The 19309-nt window shown below is 44.0% G+C and overlaps 1 protein-coding gene across 3 annotated transcripts in view; it reads left to right on the top strand.

Annotated features, from left to right (window-relative positions):
* LOC110497955 (formin) overlaps positions 1 to 19309 on the top strand; it is a 61611-nt gene that overhangs the window by 27775 nt on the left and 14527 nt on the right. For 2 of the 3 annotated variants that reach the window (XR_005037748.1, XM_036954901.1), the window contains exons 8-13: positions 421 to 509; positions 1462 to 1591; positions 1832 to 1978; positions 2080 to 2139; positions 2249 to 2380; positions 12841 to 12933. Coding sequence is in view for 2 of the 3 variants with exons in the window: in XM_036954901.1 (XP_036810796.1) it covers positions 421 to 509; positions 1462 to 1591; positions 1832 to 1978; positions 2080 to 2139; positions 2249 to 2380; positions 12841 to 12933 (651 nt within the window). In the remaining variant the exon portion in view is untranslated. The remainder of the gene's footprint in view (positions 1 to 420; positions 510 to 1461; positions 1592 to 1831; positions 1979 to 2079; positions 2140 to 2248; positions 2381 to 12840; positions 12934 to 19309) is intronic. The other variant, XM_036954900.1, reaches the window with a different exon arrangement.

Raw genomic sequence — 19309 nt, forward strand, 5'->3', positions numbered from 1 at the left:
ATGACCAGGGATGTTCTCTTAATAAGTGCATGAATTGGGCCATTTTCCTGTCCTGTTAATCATTCAAAATGTAACAAGTACATTGGGTGTCAGGGAAAATGTATGGAGTAAAAGTACATTATTTTCTTTAGGAATGTAGTGGAGTAGAAGTTGTCAAAAATAGAAATAGTAAAGTACAGATACCCTAACAAAAACGACTTAAGTAGTACTTTAAAGTAATTTTACTTAAGAACTTTACACCACTGACACTACACCAGGGCTCTATAACATATGCTAGTCTACAGCTAATTTCTCAAGGATGTCACACTCAACATTTATCTATTGCTATTCTACCTCTTGTTTTGTAATGACTGTCTATATCATTCGTTGCTACAGCTTTATTGTTGTCTACTCAACTGTTTTGATTGTGTGTGATCACAGAGGGCCACGAATGACGAGCTGGAGAAGATAAAAACCCACTATGAGATGTCCAAGGAGGACGAGGTGAAGCTACTGGACAAGCCTGAACAGTAAGAGTGCTTCTCCAGCATCCAAGGGTTCAGGGAGAGGGCGGTAGAACACTGGACCCTGACTTCTACTGGAGTCAGAGAACTAGATGCTCATACACACAGAAAGCCATCCCCTCCCGTGAATTCACCATGCCACTTTTAGAGGGTACTTTGGTTTTGTCTTAGAGATTTTTTAGAAACACATCATGTGGTTTTTAATGTGTACAGACAGAGACAAACAGTTTGATTTTGAAACACTTTGGTCTTTGACAGCCTGAGCTCACTCATCACGTTGATGGTTCTTTACAGCCAAACCATTATAGGGAGATATTTTATATAAACATCACTTAGAAAAGGTGGCATCACTTTTGTGTTTATTTATCATTTCAAGCAGTAAATAAACCAAGCTCCTTAGTCTTCCTCAGACAGTAAATATTTGTTCCTGGTCTGTTTTGCAACCTTCATGTCTTCCATACTGATGGAATGGGCTTATGTGTGTATGTGTGCATGTGTGTGGGTGTACATACACGTGCACATATGTGTGTGTGTGTCTCAGAGTGAATGGCAGAGATGGACGGCTGCTGGTTCTCAGCGCGGCATTCCTCCCATGGGGGTTAAACATAGCTGGCCTATTAATGACTTGTCACTGTGGGGCTGAGGGCCATGTTCATACCCACTCAGTGTCTGATCCATCAGCAGCCTAATCCCACAGGATATTACAGACATGTCCCTGTTTACATGAGTCGGCCTGACACTACATTTGACCAATCAGTGCTCCGGTCCTCCTTTAGTTGACCCTGGACCTATCAAACTATTAGAGCAGAAAGACTCATGACTATCAGCTGCTAGTTAAAAGCCATACTGACTCAGCCGTGTGTGTGTGTGGAAGCAGCGCAGCCAAGGATTAAAAATAGTTCTTCCTGTTGGACATTTTGTTTAATTTTGTCATAACACATTATTTCCTCTTGTGCAGGTTCTTGTATGAACTCTCCCAGATTCCAGACTTCTCTGGCCGGTCCCACTGCATCATATTCCAGTCTATCTTCCTTGACTGCATATCTTCCATCCACCGCAAAGTAGAAATAGTCTCCACCGTGAGCAAAGTAAGACATGACATGACTGCAATGTTATTGATTTGTCAGTGTATGAGCTTTTATCATGCTGACCCTGTGTGTGTGTGGTGTGTGTGTGGTGTGTGTGTGTGTGTGTGTGTGTGTGTGTGTGTGTGTGTGTGTGTGTGTGTGTGTGTGTGTGTGTGTGTGTGTGTGTGTGTGTGTGTGTGTGTGTGTGTGTGTGTGTGTGTGTGTGTGTGTGTGTGTGTGTGTGTGTGTGTGTGTGGTCAGAATCTGCTGGACTGTAGCAGTGTGAAGGATGTGATGGGGCTGGTCCTAGCCTTTGGGAACTACATGAACGGAGGCAACAGGACACGGGGTCAGGCTGATGGCTTTGGCCTGGAGATCCTGCCCAAACTGAAGGATGTCAAGAGCAGGGTACACTCACCACACACACAGCCATATTACATTATATTAATCTACAGTATGTTACTGAGAAGTTGCACTGGCTTCTTTTGTCTGACCTTTTGTATCTTTAGGACAACTGTATCAGTCTGGTGGATTACGTAGTTGCATACTATCTGCGCAATTTTGACGAGGTACAGTATTTCAGATGAAGGGAACAAATATCCCAGGATGGACTAAAATATCAATTCTTCTGTTGTTTCCTGATGTTTTGTCATTGGTGGGTTGTCTGTTGGTTTGTAGCACGCAGGAACAGACAAGAGTATATTCCCACTGCCTGAGCCACAGGATTTCTTCTTGGCAGCTCAGGTCAAATTTGAAGACCTCACAAAGGACATGAGGAAGCTGGGGAGAGACCTGACTGGTGAGACACAGGTTATTTCACTTTTTTCTAAGCAACTCACGTAACGTCAGGCCTACATAGAGGCGTCCTGTTCTATATGTAGTATGATACTCATTGTATATTCTGTCTTATCCTGTAAGAACACTTTCCTCCATCATCCATCAGAGGTGTTTCAGGGTAGATTCAGGATCTCAGAATCTCTGAAGCACCTTTTCCTTGTTCCCAGGCATCGTGTCATGCCATAACAGGCATGTCATCACTCCCCCATTTCCCCCTGCCATGAACATGCTCTACTTATAGTATCCTATGTCAGAAGTGTCAGTGTCTTCATTTCAGCCAAAGCAAGTCTATCTGTCTGAAACGTTTGCAGATGATATGAAAGCTGGATGGAAATGCAATAAAGGAGCAACACTCACAGGAGAAACTTTACCACATGGCTGGTATCAGGAGTTCAGTGCTCACTGGCATGGTCCGCCCAGTTAGCCAGCCAGTTAGCCAGCCAGGTAGCCAGCCAGGTAGCCAGCCAGGTAGCCAGCCAGCCAGGTAGCCAGCCAGGTAGCCAGCCAGGTAGCCAGCCAGTTAGCCAGCCAGTTAGCCAGCCAGTGAGCCAGCCAGTTAGCCAGCAAGTTAGCCAGCCAGTTAGCCAGTCAGTTAGCCAGTGAGCCAGCCAGTTAACAAGCCAGTTAGCCAGTGAGTCAGTCAGCCAGCCAGGTAGCCAGTGAGTCAGTCAGCCAGTTAGCTAGCTAGTTAGCCAGCCAGCCAGCCAGTGGATTAGCCAGTGTCAGTCACCCAGCCAGCCTGTCAGTTAGCCAGTGAGTCAGTCAGCCAGTTAGCCAGCCAGCCTGGGAATTAGCCAGTGAGTCATTCACCCAGCCAGCCAGTCAGTTAGCCAGTGAGTCAGTCAGCAAGCCAGCCAGTCAGTTAGCCAATGAGTCAGTCAGCCAGCTAGTCAGTTAGTCAGTGAGTCAGCCAGCCAGCCAGTCAATGAGTTAGTCAGTGAGTCAGTCACCCAACACGTCAGTTAGTCAGTGAGTCAGTCTGTCAGCCAGCCAGCCAGCCAATCAGTTAGTTAGTCAATAAGTCAGTCAGCCAATCAGTTAGTCAGTCATCTAGTCAGTCAGTGGTCCGCTGGGCTGTCCGGGGATTAAAGGCGTTGCCCCCAGGCAGTCAGTTAGTCAGTGAGTCAGTCATCGAGCCAGTCAGTGGTCCGCTGGGCTGTCCGGGGATTAAAGGCGTTTCCCCCAGGCAGTCAGTTATTCAGTGAGTCAGTCATCGAGCCAGTCAGTGGTCAGCTGGGCTGTCCGGGGATTAAAGGTGTTGCCCCCAGGCAGTCAGTTAGTCAGTGAGTCAGTCATCGAGCCAGTCAGTGGTCAGCTGGGCCGGCCGGGGGTTAAAGGCGTTGCCCCCAGGCAGTCAGTTAGTCAGTGAGTCAGTCATCGAGCCAGTCAGTGGTCAGCTGGGCCGTCCGGGGGTTAAAGGCGTTATTTCAGTCAACCAATAATACAGAATATGAAAGCAATTAGATATGCTCTCCACTCTCCCCTCCTCATTCAGATTGCTGCCCTCTGGTAAAATACAAAGAGTCTACAAAAGAGCCCCAGACCCAGCTGTCAGTCATTTATTAGGATAAATTGAACACTTAAAGACAATACATTTATTTTATATGTATTTTATATCTACTGCAGGAAAGAAATAGCAGTCTCGCCCAGAATCATCTGGGTATTGGTAGGGAGCGGTGAGCCTGAATTCTCTGTGTTTGGTGAGGTCCACCTAGGACTCCCATTTTCATCCTCTTCGCCAGCTTCCAGGAATAAATATTTATGCTGCGCTATTATAAACCACCCTAAAGAAACCAACTGATCTTAATTATATCAGATCACTTCCATTCACATCTGAATAATGTCTAACTCTGTGTGGCTGGTGCTGACACAGGATCACACCCCCTTGGGTTCTGTAGCTACAAGGGCTCTCAACTGAGAGGAGGCTAGCAATATGAAAGCCGTTCTCCTTATCCATGCAGGAGCCACATGAGTCCTGTTTTGCCCCACTTTTTCATTCTTTCTTAAGGTTCAGTGGTGTTCCTCCATATCCCTCTTCCCGAGAGTGAGGCTCCAGTAAGTGGCCAGGTAGATAGATGTATGTGTGTGTCTGGTCTGAGACAATGGAAAGGAGTAGGTCAGACTCCCTAGCCTGGCGGCTGCCCTCTCCTCCACTCTGTCGTGCAGAAACATGATCCTCATTTGATCTCCCTTCCTGTTTGGGCAGGAGTTGATGACCTCTCTCTGGGTTTTTCTCTGGGGATGGGGGGGGGGGGGGGGGGGGGGGGGGGTCAGGATCCATCCCTTCTCTCCTGCAGAAGAAGCCTGGCAACTATAGAGTAAGACCAGGATATTGCACTGTTTTTTCCCTAGTGTCTTCTGAGGCTTTCAGTTCAAATCAAATTGTATTTGTCACATGCACCGTATACAACAGGAGTAGACCTTACAGTGAAATGCTTACTTACAAGCCCTTAACCAACAATGCTTTAAGAAGTTAAGAATAAAAATGTGTTAATTAAGTCAAAAATAGATAAGTAGAAAGAGTGAAAATAAAAGTAACAAATAATTAAAGAGCAGCAGTAAAATAACAATAGTGAGGCTATATACAGGGGAGTCAATGTGCGGGAGCACCGGGTAGTCAAGGTAATTGAGGTAATATGTACATGTAGGTAGAGTTAAAGTGACCATGCATAGATAATAAACAGAGAGTAGCAGCAGCGTAAAAGAGGGGTCTGGGTAGCCCTTTGATTTGCTGTTCAGAAGTCTAATGGCTTGGGGGTAGAAGCTGTTAAGAAGCCCTTTTGACCTAGACTTGGTGCTCCGGTACTGCTTGCCGTTCGGTGGCAGAGAGAACAGTCTATGACTAGGGTGGCTGGCGTCTTTGACTATTTTTAGGGCCTCCTCTGACACCGCCTGGTGTAGAGGTCCCGGATGGTAGGAAGCTTGGCCCCGGTGTTATACTGGGCCGTACACACTACCCTCTGTAGTGCCTTGTGGTCGGAGGCCGAGCAGTTGCCATACCAGGCAGTGATGCAACCAGTCAGGATGCTCTCGATGGTGCAGTTGTAGACCCTTTTGAGGATCTGAGGACCCATGCCAAATCTTTTCAGTGTCCTGAGGGAGAATAGATTTTGTTGTGCCCTCTTCACGACTGTCTTAGTGTGTTTGGACCATGTTAGTTTGTTGGTGATGTAGACACCAAGGAACTTGAAGCTCCCAACCTGCTCCACTCAGTCCTCCTTTTCCTGTAGTCCACAATCATCTCCATTGTCTTGATCACGTTGAGGGAGAGGTTGTTGTCCTGGCACCATACCGCCAGGTCTCTGACCTCCTCCCTATAGGCTGTCTCGTCGTTGTTTGTTCTATTTGTCAGGAGGAGTGTCTGTCCGTTTGGGGGCTACGGTAGATGTCTATGTTCCTGGAGAGTATCCTTGGTTCACCCAGTCCCTGGGCTCATGTGGGCACGGAGTTGACCTTTCATTCAATCAGGGTCAGCAGAGACCACGGCCACGTAAAGCTCTTTAACTGCTAGGTAATTGGGGCGGACAGCGAAGCAGAGACGCTACTGAATGAAATTGTATCAAATAAAAAAGAACCGTCAGAGCTCATTTGCTGCCCAGGGGGGTTTAGTGTTTCACAGAAGTCCTGTGCAAGGTTCGGCATTCATCACCATGGCAAATCAGACAGTGTCTTTATTAGAAATGCCCCCTAATGTCAAGTCAAGGCAAGGCCTTTACCCTGAAGTCCATTTTATGACAGAAGCTCCAGTTTGGGTTAGAGTACTGCTACCTCTCCTCCCCACATAACGGTTAAATATAGGCTACTCCTAATTTTGCTTAAATACAGGCACAAGATGCAGGGAACATGCCGAGTGTGGATAATACAGTCTTTGTCAACTCAAGACCCTCACATAAGCACATAAGAATTGTAAACCATGTACTATGATTTCTATTATTTTGTCTTGGTAGCAGGCCATATATTAAATGATGACTGCCTTTTCAACAGATTTGTCCGTACATTTCCTCACCTTGTTTTCCTCTTAGATATGGAGCCAATTGAAGCTAAATCTATCAACTAGAATAGAATACAACTTTATTGTCCATCCAGGATGGACATTTTTCTTTGGCATCACCTTCATTAAAATAATCACATACATTTTCACATCATACACATTTAAACCAGTCAGTCCATCATGTTGCGAACACTAACAACATAGAGGACATTAATACACTCACTAACAAATGACCAGTGTCCCAACTGCACTAGATAGATAAGTACATATGCCGATACAATTTACACTGGATTTAGTAGTCCAACAGCACAAGGAAGGAATGAATGTTTGAACCCGTTCTTCTTGGTCATGGGCATACTAAAGAGCCAGCCAGAGGGAAGCCTCTCCACCTGAGGGTTGGAGGGGTCGCCAATGACAGCCAGTGCCTTCTTTTTGGTTGCCTTGGAACAGGATGCTTAAATGTGCCTGTGGTCGACCAATTACATTGTTGGCTGTGTTTACTTTTCTGGTCAGTTTGCTTTTGCTCCTCACACTCGGATTACCATACCAGACTGTCATATTGAACGTGAGGATGCTCTCCACCAAGCTGCTGTACACCCTCTCCAGAACATCCTGGCTGACCCCAAACCCCTTTCATTTCCTGAAGATCTATCATTTCTTTATGATTTCCTCAAACTATGACATCCCAAGCATTCCCTTACAGTAGAACAGCTGAAATCCTGAACATTGGAGGACCATGTCTTACAGCAGTTGTGTTCTCAGACAGGCTATATGTAAGACGTGGGCCAGGGTTGGATGCTGGATAGGTCCAGGCAGATAGAGAGTCCCATAGGGCGGTGCACAATTGGCCCAGCGTCATCCGGGTTAAGGTTTGGCCGGGGTAGGCCGTCATTGTACATAATAATTTGTTCTTAACTGATTTGCCTAGTTAAATAAAGGTTCAATAAAAATCTAATAAATAAATTAAGAGAGAGATTTATTTTAGAGGGGGGTGTGGTGGGTGTTTGACCTTTATCTCCTGGCTGGCCCAATATAGCCTGGGCAATAGCAGGGCTGTAGCCTGGGTGGGAGGGAGGGGAGGGAGGAGGAAGCTGGGAGGCTGACAGTGCACTGGGGTGGGTTGTTTATAACTGTGGATTAGTGAGAGAATTCCTTGTGCTTTAGAGCTCATGGGAAATGATCCAGTGCCTGGTGTAAATAACACTGATCTGCCAGGCCAGACCACGGACAAGACTAACCTCTCTCTCTCTCTCTCTCTCTCTCTCTCTGATTAGAAAGGGTTTTCAAAACATTCATGCTTGACGGGTGAAAACATATGTAGTGTCAGTTTATCTGCGAGAGTTTTTTTATAGTCACTGATGGTTAGAAATAAAGGAGGGCATAACAGAATCAACATGAATCTGGAATGAGTTCAAGCAGTAGAACATTTAGAACAGAAACCTTTCCTATATGGCAGTCAAATATGTAGAGCTCAATGATCATCCAAGTGTACAATGTCTTGTTTTCCAAACATCCCAGGGTCGACAGAATATTGTGGCAAGCCGTCGGTTAATGTGGAGAATTCATGGTTCATTCATTACATCAAAGTGAGCTTGACTAACCGCGTTTGCCATGTCTCAGAGCAGAAGTCAGACTATCTTTTCATGTTAGCCCACTCCCCATGGTACAGTACAGTAACATGCCTTATATGATGCAATCCTATACCTTATATGATGCATACCAGCAACCCCAGTGTCCCTACAGACAGCATGTACTGGGCGAGATTCCTGTTTACACACACTGTAGAGTTTATGAATCCCATGCCTTACTACAGTGTTCACCACATACTGTTTGGGCAACCCTTGAGAATATGGCCATCAAATCATCCTGCCATCATATTTGTCTTATATATCCACTCTAAACCCAAATAAACCATCACAAATAAACCATTACAAATGTTCCTCTACATGTATTTGTATACAGAGAATCAATGTGTTGCTAACAGTTTATGATGAGTAACATCTGGAAATCAGTATTCTTCAGTGAAATAACCCTGTTCCACAATAATGCTGAATCCACTGTCTGTATGAAGGCTGGCCCTGCCTGAATGTGGTGGAGGGAGGGGAGACAGGTCCCTTTTGACCTGGTGACTGGACAGGAAGCCAGACAGGACAAACAGCGCTGACATTAACAGTAGGATCTGCTTCTGTCTAACCATCTTAACACAGGGTGCCAAATACAACAGGTGTAGACTTTACCATAAAAGGCTTGATTACGAGCCCTTCCCAACAATGCAGAGTTGGTGCAGCTGTAGAACTTTTTCAGGATCCGAGAGCCCAGGCACAATCTTTTCAGCCTCCTGATCGGGAAGAGATGCTGTCGTGCCCTCTTGATGACTGTGTGGGAGTGTGTGGACCAAGATCCTGGTGTGCCTTAGCAGTTATCTGATTAACACAGATGATGGATAGGAAAGCACCTTTTGGTGGTAATTTGCAACAGAGTCTTTTCCTCTATGAAAGAAGAGCCTCAACTGCAGTCTGTCTCCCCTCCCCCTCCCCCACCCTCTCTCTCTACCCCCCCACCTCCATCCCTCTCTCTCTCTATCTCTCTCTACCCCCACCTCCATCTCTCTCTCACTCTCTCTACCAACCCACCTCAATCTCTCTCTCTCTCTCTCTCTACCAACCCACCTCAATCTCTCTCTCTCTCTACCAACCCACCTCTCTCTCTCTCTCTCTCTCTCTCTCTCTCTCTCTCTCTCTCTCTCTCTCTCTCTCTCTCTCTCTCTCTCTCTCTCTCTCTCTCTCTCTCATACAGTAGAGGAAACGTGCAGGTTGGTTGGTCTGTCAGACACTGTCCCTCATCTAATAGGAGGCAGCAATGTAGTATACTGATTGATTGGATGTTCGGGTCCTGATGCTTCTTCAGTGTGTTAGTAGAACAGGTTGGTGAACTCAGCCCCAGGACCAGCTGGATGAGGGGACTATTTTCTTTGCTCAGCTCTTGGCATTTCAGGGCTGGATAATGATATGAGAGGGGGTCACTAAATTTGAGATGTTTCCAAAACTGAATTGCTTTTTTGTTTTTTTATTATTATTGGATTTTGGCCTAATTCTGCCCTGCATGCATTGTTTGTAGTTTTCCTCTGGATATGTAGGAGAATCTTACAGAACTCTGCATGCAGGGTTTCAATTGGATGTTTGTCCCATTTGGTGAAATCTTGTTTTGCAAGTGGACCCCACACCTCGCTGCCATAAAGTGCAATTGGTTCAATGACACATTCAATTAGTTTTAGCCAAATTTTAATTTCAATTTCAATCTGAATTTATTTCAATCTGAATTTGTTTTTTAATGGCGTAGAATGCCCTGCTTTCTCTGCCTCATTAAGGTGTCCAGTTGAGCTTATTTTTAAACCTAAGTAATTGTAGTGTGTGCAGTACTCTATATATTTTGTACCAATTGAAAACTTTGGTCTAATTCCCTGAGATCTGGATCTTCTCTGGAAAATCATTATTTTTGTATTTTTGGGATGTTACTGCCAGGGCCCAGGTCTCTCTCTCTCTCTGTCACTCTCTCTCTCGCTCTCTCTCTGCTGCTGTAACCCCAGGGGAATTGACACGGCTGTTTGGGCACAGAGGATCCAGATTAACACTCACTGGCCAATTAGAGAACAGCATGGACATATTTACAGTAATGGGATTAGGTGGCTGTGGGGAGAGCAGGCCCCTGGGAGCAAAGTGGGCCTTCAGTTGACCTGTTGTAATACTGTTTCACTGTGGTAATATGGTTTCACTGTAGCAATACTGTTTCACTGTGGTAATACTGTTTCACTGTGGTAATACTGTTTCACTGTAGTAATACTGTTTCACTGTGGTAATACTGTTTCACTGTAGTAATACTGTTTCACTGTAGTAATACTGTTTCACTGTATAAATACTTTTACACTGTAGAAATACTTTTACATTGTTGTAATACTTTTACACGGTAACTGTAGTAATACTTTTACACTGTAGAAATATGTTTACACTATAGTAATACTTTTACCCTGTAGCAAAACTTTTACACTGTATTAATACTTTTACACTGTAGAAATACTTTTACACTGTATTAATACTTTTACACTGTAGAAATACTTTTACACTGTATTAATACTGTTACACTGTATTAATACTTTTACACTGTAGTAATACTTTTACACTGTATTAATACTTTTACACTGTAGTAATAATTTTACACTGTATTAATACTGTTACACTGTATTAATACTTTTACACTGTATTAATACTTTTACACTGTATTAATACTTTTACACTGTAGTAATAATTTTACACTGTATTAATACTTTTACACTGTAGTAATACTTTTACACTGTAGAAATACGTTTACACTATAGTAATACTTTTACACTGTAGCAAAACTTTTACACTGTATTAATACTTTTACACTGTAGTAATACTTTTACACTGTATAAATACTTTTACATTGTAGTAATACTTTTACACGGTAACTGTAGTAATACTTTTACACTGTAGAAATGCTGTTTCACTGTTGTAACGGTTTTCTTTCGGTGAAGGAGAAGCGGACCAAAATGCGGCGTGGCTATTGCGATCCATGTTTAATGAAACAAAGTAAACACGAATCAAATACAAAACAATAAACGTAACACGAAAACCGAAACAGCCTAATACTGGTGCAAAGTAACACAGACAGGAACAAGGACAATCACCCACAAACACACAGTGAAACCCAGGCTACCTAAATATGGTTCCCAATCAGAGACAATGACTAACACCTGCCTCTGATTGAGAACCATATCAGGCCAGACATAGAAATAGACAAACAAGACATCCAACATAGAATGCCCACCCAGCTCACGCTCTGACCAACACTAAAACAAGGAAAACACACACGAACGATGGTCAGAACGTGACAACTGTAGTAATACTTTTACACTGCAGAAATACTTTTAGACTGTAGTAATACTTTTATACTGTAGCCTGCATATCCCCAGGAGACTGCTTTAGAAAGGGCTCCCTTGATCCTCTTCCAGCTCCTCCTCCTCCTCCCTCTCCCCCCACCCCTACCCCTCCTCTGTGCCTATGTATTGTCACTGTAGGACAATGTCCTAAACCAGAGCCCACTGGGTTTTTATTTCATGCAGCTGCTGATGTTTTGGGGGTTTCCTTCTTGTGGCCTACACTGTCTGGACCACATTTAGAGGAGATCCGCCTCTTAATTGTAGTCTTGCTGTTTTGAACACCCTTTAATGTGCCTGTTTGAGACAGGGGGATTTTAAAGAGCGAGGGATCTAAGACTTTTTTTTTTAAAGTACTAACTTTTCAGTGGTGTTTGTGCTGGCTCACCTGATTTGGGTCATGGTTGTCCCTCAGCTGTAGATTATGTATTTTCTTACTCAATTCGTGTACAGTAGTTCAAGTTTAGTCCCTCATCTTTCAAGAGCAACTACTCCTGAGACCCTGGAAAAGGATTGTGGGTAGCTGGGCATATTCACCTGTTCTTAATACATCCCTCTTGGTTATTCTGGAAACCAGTGAAGCAGTCTCACACTCTGACCAGCCAAGTGTTCCTGTTGTGTTGTTAAGACATTTAGCTATGCAGTAATAACCAACACAAGGTATTTACTGCACTCATTAATGACTTGCAGGTTTGAGTGAAGTTGCAAAAGTTATTCCGGCAGGCCGCTCTGTATATAACGTCCCACGCTGATTGTTAGGAGAAAATGAAATAGTTTGGCTCATGTTTGCCCAAGTCATCATTGTTTCCTTTGAGCCTGTGTGAGCTAGGTGGTTTGGCAGGGCAACAAAGACCCATCCACAACAAACAAGGCTTCGACATTCAGCCGTCACCCACATGTACAGTTCCACTGGAGAGAGCCAGAACAGGACAGGCCCATCTACTGCCACCATGTCATATCTAGCTAGTGGGCCAAACGCTCATGGTGTTGGTTGGATGACTGTCTTACCCCAGTATCTGTGGCGTCAACATGTGTTATATCCTCACATTCTTTGAGAGTAACAGATTGAACACCCTACTCACATTCAAAGAACAGTCTGTGTTTCTGAAGATTTATAATATATTTCTCATTTTGAATGCAGACCAAGCTCATTTAAGTGATTGCAAGGTCTTTTCAATAGCCATCTGGTTGGGATGTTTTGGAGGAGATTCACACACATTTCCCCTCAAATGTTTCCCCCCGGCAGGCTTTGGTTAACTCACTTATGAAAGTGCTGGAAATGTGCTACATTTGCTGTTTGGGCACGCTTGTTATTGTTTTACAGCTTAGCCCAATAATAAATGCCAAATTCACACAGTACACCGCAGTATACAGTCTACTCTCGCTCACACTTTCTCTCCCCCACCCAACCCAGGCCAGAGCTTTTTTAATCCATTCCTGCTGCGAAATGTCAGATATTTAACATTTCCCGCTCTCTCTCTCCCTCAGTGTGTGAAAAGGCTGTTCAGAAGGTGTGTGCTAGCTCCTCTGAGAAGGACCTCCAGCCCTTCAAGGAGAAAATGGAGGCCTTCGTCTCGACCGGTGAGTAAAACAAACCATAACCAGAGAGAGGGGAGGAGAAGAGACATGACTAGGACAGTAGCGGTGCATGGGTAAAATCACTGGGGAAGCCAGGGGAAAAAGCCATATCACAACCTGCTGTATGTGTTGTCTTAATTGCGTTACTTGCTCTATAACCTATTAGTTCATATGCCTTGCCAGCGTGATATATAGGCATAAGGCTGAGACAATAAGAAGATACAGTGGCAGAATAAATCAACAAAACCTTTGTTTCATCACAAAACTGGAGAGCAACCTCTGTCCACTGAAGTCCACAAAGCATATTGCATGTACAGTGCATTCAGAAAGTATGCAGACCCCATGACTTTATATCTACCTTAAATGCCTGATTGGTGGAGTGCTGCAGAGATGGTTGTGAGATGGTTGTCCTTCTGGAAGATTCTCCCATCTCCTCAGAAGAACTCCGGAGCTCTGTCAGAGGGACCATCGGATTCTTGGTCACCTCGCTGGCCAAGGACCTTCTCCACTGATTGCTCAGTATGGCTGGGCGGCCAGCTCTAGGAAGAGTCTTGGTGGTTCCAAACTTATTCCATTTAAGAATGATGGAGGCCACTGTGTTCTTGGGGACCTTCAATGCTGCAGAAATGTTTTGGTACCCTTCCCCAGATCTGTGCCTCGACACAATCCTGTCTCTGAGCTCTACTGACAATTCCTTCGACCTCATGACTTGGTTTTTGCTCTGATATGCACTGTCAACTGTGGGACCTTATATAGACAGGTGTGAGCCTTTCCAAATCATGTCCAATCAATTGAATTTACCACAGGTGGACTCTAATCAAGTTGTAGAAACATCTCAAGGATTATCAATGGAAACAGGATGCACCTGAGCTCAATTTCGAGTCTCATAGCAAAGGGTCTGAATACTTATGTAAATAATTTTAAATGCATTTTCAAACATGTCTAGATACCTGTTTCCGCTTTGTCATTATGGGGTATTGTGTGTAGATTGATGAGTAAAATGTTTTTATTAAATCCATTTTAGAATAAGGCTTTAACGTAACAAAATGTGGAAAAAGGGAAGGACTCTGAATACTTTCCGAATGCACTGTATATATATTTATATTATTATTTATTTTTGACTAAATCAATATGTATTGGTTGTCAATGTTTTGGCGTCAAACTGATGGCAGTTGTGAAGAAAAGTCAATAGTTGGAAGAGTTGCAGAGTTGATTAGATTATACATTTTTACAGGAATTAGGCTATTTTCTCTTCAACCATTCAGTCCACCTACTAGAAACTTATGGACAATATCGAATATAGATATAAAACTATATGACTATATATGAATATTTTTTGTTTTAAGTTATTCAAGTATAAATTACCAAAGTTACAATAGATTGACATGTATTTTCTGTTAATTAACAAAATTACTAAAGATTCTGGTAACTTTGGTAAATCACCAGTAGCTTTGCAACCCTAGACATGACCCCATGTGTTGACCTCCAGGGGGTGCTATGTGTTGTTTTTATATGTTGTTTAAGTAAATACTGCTCCAGCAGACTCATAGCGTATCACCTAACCCAGGCTGGGCAGGACAGGCTGTTTGAGCCCCAGTGGAAGCTAATGAAGCCAGAGGCCAGAGTGGCTGCACTGGGTATGGCCTGATTGGGAGTTTAGATGTGTTTACACTCCCCTTGTTCTCCGTAAGCCACTTTTTCTCTACTGATTATAATGGCAGCTTTTGGAAATGAGGAACCCTCGATTATTTGATATCGCTCACTGTATCTGAGGCAAGCAGAGGCATGTGTCAGAGCCCATCCACTGGACTGAGTGATGAGACGACCTTCCCCCTTCTCCTACCGCCAAATCATACTCTGTGACACACTCCCAAGTTCTACCAGTAGATAGTGATGATGTATATTCACCCCCTCTGTCATGTCTCTAAGCCAGCCTGTCATCTCTCTGAATGGAGAATGAACCCACTGTTCTCCAAATCTGTCTTCAGAGATGAAATATTCTCCACATAGACTATTTATTGCTGAGGAGAATGTCATGTAAAGAAACCAAACTCAGAGAGAAACTAGAAAGATCCTGTTTTCCTTTCTCAAAAACACTGAGAGGAACCATTAAAGCCCAAAGCTGTAATTTAGCTCTTCACAATATTTTTTTGCCTTGTCAGGCCGTTAGTTGGGTGGTGGTGGAGCCCATGGCCAGCGTTAGTTAGAGACAGAGCTGCCTGTCAGGGACAGGAGTCTAAAGCCTAAGCCTGTAGAGAGGATCACGTTGCCCTTAACATGTTGCCTGTACTCATGGCTGCTATAAAGCTGGCAGGACATCCCTGGCTGAGGCCTCGTAAAGGCTGGTTGGACAGCTTGGGGACCACTGTGTTAGCCAGGGACACACTGCACCGAGGTGGAGAAGCTCTGATCCCTTCTACCTCTCCCCCCTCCACTAGACATCTTCACCCAGACGCTTCCTACAGCCCCCTCCAGTGCCTTGCAAAGGCAGCCAGTCAGCCAGTAGAGTTGCTGCCATTGAAAACAGAAAGCTTTTTCACGTCCATCATGCAGACACGGGCTCCTGTATGGTTTCTGTGGTATGCAGCATGAGGAAACACAGAGGTCATAGTGTTCCTAGAGAGAAAGTGGACATCCATCTCAGAGCGTTCCTCCAAAGGGTCAACGTGTTCAACTATGATTACTATTGATCATAGGGATGTGAGAGGCAGAGGGAAGGAGTTTACAGAGACGCGGTGTGATCCCTGATTTACTGGAAATTACTGTGTAAATATTCCCAGGAGTTATTGTTCACATAGCAGAGACACATCTGATCCTAACTTGCATTACAATGTGTCTTGCAGACAGAGGGAGAGGCCTTGTGTCAGGCTTATGCAGAGTGGGTGCCAGGCTTGTGTCGCTAAAGCATCATAATACATACAGAAGCTCTTCCCCATTTGAATGAGTGCCAACTAGGACTCCCATACAGTACGTAGGTGTGCTTCTGCCAATGTTCTCACACAGTTCACTGGTTTTAAATGATCAAGCTCTCATCAGTCTCGCAGTGGGTAAACATAAGTGCAGCCAAACAGAATCCATCTCAAAGCAACTTGGCAAGCCAACAACCACCTGCATGCAATCTCGCCACCTTCACCATCTTCACATAGCTGCCACAGGCGAGGCGAGGGCCTTCACATTTCTGCATGCTCAAAGAGCCACAAAGAGCGGGCTATTAACAAAACACACTGACTCAGGTCTATAAACCTCTATAGGTCTGGTAGAGCATCAGAGTTGTCTTAAAGTGGACCACCTCTGAGGCCAACACCCACAACAACGTCTTTTATCTCTACAAAGTACTAGTGACAGACAAAAGTGTCAGCGTCACGCAAGGCGATCTAGATTTTACTACATTAAAGGGCAAATTGCACACATTACTTGTGGCGGACAGAGAATATTGTTAAACAATAGGCTCTTTCTATAAAAAATGCAAATGAGGTATCTCACAGAGAGATTGCATCCATATGTTGTTGGAGGTACAGAGTGAGAACTGGAGGCAGGGCAGTGTTTTCAGCATAGAAATGATTCATGTACTGTATGTGTTGCAGACAAAGTCTGCCTTGGTATGTTTGTCTCCTAGTTACACATTGCAAATGGAAATGTGTTCTAGAATGTTTACTCTTTTTAACATTCCAGTGTGTCAAACCTCTATCTGTATTATTGATCAATATCACAGAATATTTGAAAGGTCTTTAAACCATGATGGTTGCCACTGGCTACAAAATGGTATTGGTTAACAAAAACACATCTTAAACATAAACTTTCCAGTGGGAAACATATAAACCATTCTTAATAAACAGAGCTCCTCCAGCAGTTGCCCTTACTTGTGAAGCAGTGCGGTTTAGTGCTGGTGACAGGTCCCTTCCATTGCTCATCTCTTGAGGATGATTCTATGACTTTAATATACAGAACAAAGGAACAGTTCTCACACAAAAGAGTTGTGGAGGATCTAAATATTTAATTGACTGAACAGTATTAGTGTTGTCCAGGCGTGCACGTGTGCCGGTGTGCTTCTGGTAGCAATCTCGTCATCGGTATTGATGGACAGTGATAACCATAAGCAAGCATGTGTAAGAAGGGAGACACTATTATCTCATACACACTGTATGCTTTTTTATGGAGGAGGGAGAGTCTGTTGGTCATAGTGCACTCCGTGCTTGCTCCTGTGCGAGGCAGGCGAGCAGAGCAGCTCATGTGACCGTGTCTGTGGAGCGCTGACCCAGAACTGCCTGGGAGACTGTCGGGAGGCTGTGAGGAAGCTGTGAGGGCTGTGACCCACCCCTGCTTCCCATCCATACATACAGTACTGCTCTTCCTCATGTTTCATCTGCTCAGATTTTGGACATTTTTGATAGAATGCTGAAATGTTAAGTCCCTAACTTCAAATCAAATCCAATCAAATGTTATTTGTCACATGTGCCGAATACAACAGGTGTAGGTAGACCTTACAGTGAAATGCATACTTACAAGCCCTTAACCAACAATGCAGTTTTAAGAAAATACCCCCCAAAAAAGTAATGGATAAGTATAACAAATAATTAAAGAGCAGCAGTCAATAACAATAGCGGGGCTATATACAAGGGGTATTTTAGCCATTTAATTAGATGTTCAGGAGTCTTATGACTTGGGGGTAGAAGCTGTTTAGAAGCCTCTTGTACCTAGACTTGGTGCTCCGGTACCGCTTGCTATGTGGAAGCAGAGAGAACAGTCTATGACTAGGGTGGCTGGAGTCTTTGACAATGTCTTTGACAAGGTCTAGGGCCTTCCTCTGACACCGCCTGGTATAGAGGTCCTGGATGGCAAGAATCTTGGCCCCGGTGATGTACTGGGACGTACGTACTACCCTCTGTAGTCCCTTGCGGTCGGAGGCCGAGCAGTGATGCAACCAGGATGCTCTCAATGGTGCAGCTGTAAAACCTTTTGAGGATCTGAGGACCCATGCCAAATAGTTTCAGTCTCCTGAGGGGGAATAGGTTTTGTCGTGCCCTCTTCACAACTGTCTTGGTGTGCTTGGACCATGTTAGTTCGTTGGTGATGTGGACACCAAGGAACTTGAAGCTCTCAACCTGCTCCACTACAGCCCCGTCGATGAGAATGGGGGCATGCTCAGTCCTCCTTTTCCTGTAGTCCACAATCATCTCCTTTGTCTTGATCACATTGAGGGAGAGGTTGTTGTCCTTGCACCACACTGTCAGGTCTCTGAACTCCTCCCTATAAGCTGTCTCCTCGTTGTTGGTGATCAGACCTACCACAGTTGTGTCAATTCAAATCAAAGTTTAATTGTTACGTGCGCCGAATACAACAGGTGTAGAACTTACAGTGAAATGCTTACTTACAGGTCCTAACCAACAGTGCAATTTTTAAGTAAAAAATAGGTATTAGGTGAACAATAGATAAGTAAAGAAATTAAGAAGACACTGAAAAATAACAGTAGCAAGGCTAGACACAGTAGCGAGGCTATAACAGTAGCGAGGCTATATACAGGCACCGGTTAGTCGGGCTAATTGTAGTAGTATGTACATGTAGGTATGGTTAAAGTGACTATGCATATATGATAAACAGAGAGTAGCAGTAGCGTAAAAGTGGGGGTGGTGGGTGGTGGGTGGCGGGACACAATGCAGATAGCCTGGTTAGCCAATGTGCCGAAGCACTGGTTGGTCGGCCCAATTGAAGTAGTATGCACATGAATGTATAGTTAAAGTGACTATGCATGTATGATAAACAGAGAGTAGCAGCAGTGTCAAAGAGGGGTTGGGTGGGGGGGATGACACAATGCAAACAGTCCGGGTAGCCATTTGATTACTTGTTTAGGAGTCTTATGGCTTGGGGGTAAAAGCACCTATCAATATAACGCATTGTCAACATTTTAAAACAAGAAACTTGTGGCGTCTGGTTTGTTTCAATATTACGAATTTTATATGTATGGGCTCCCGAGTGATGCAACGGTCTAAGGCACTGCATCTCAGTGCAAGAGGCGTCACTACAGTCCCTGGTTTGAATCCAGGCTCTTATCACGTCCGGCTGTGATTGGGAGTACATTAGGGCAGAGCACAATTGGCCCAGTGTCGTCCGTGTAGGCTGTCATTGTAAATAAGAATTTGCTCTTAACTGACTTGCCGAGTTCAAGAAAGGTTAAATAAATACATATTTTTAAAATATATATATTTATATCATTTCGTTTAACTTTTAACTTTTACTCAAGTATGACAATTGAGTACTTTTCCACCACTCTACTTAAGTACTTTTAAAACCAGATACTATTAGATTTTTACTTTTAGTTTAGTCAGTTTCAATAAAGGGGTTTTTACTTTTACTCAAGTATGACAATTTATTACTTTTTCTA

The sequence above is a fragment of the Oncorhynchus mykiss genome, chromosome 19 (genome assembly GCF_013265735.2).
Source record: "Oncorhynchus mykiss isolate Arlee chromosome 19, USDA_OmykA_1.1, whole genome shotgun sequence".
Classification (NCBI taxonomy): Eukaryota; Metazoa; Chordata; class Actinopteri; order Salmoniformes; family Salmonidae; genus Oncorhynchus; species Oncorhynchus mykiss.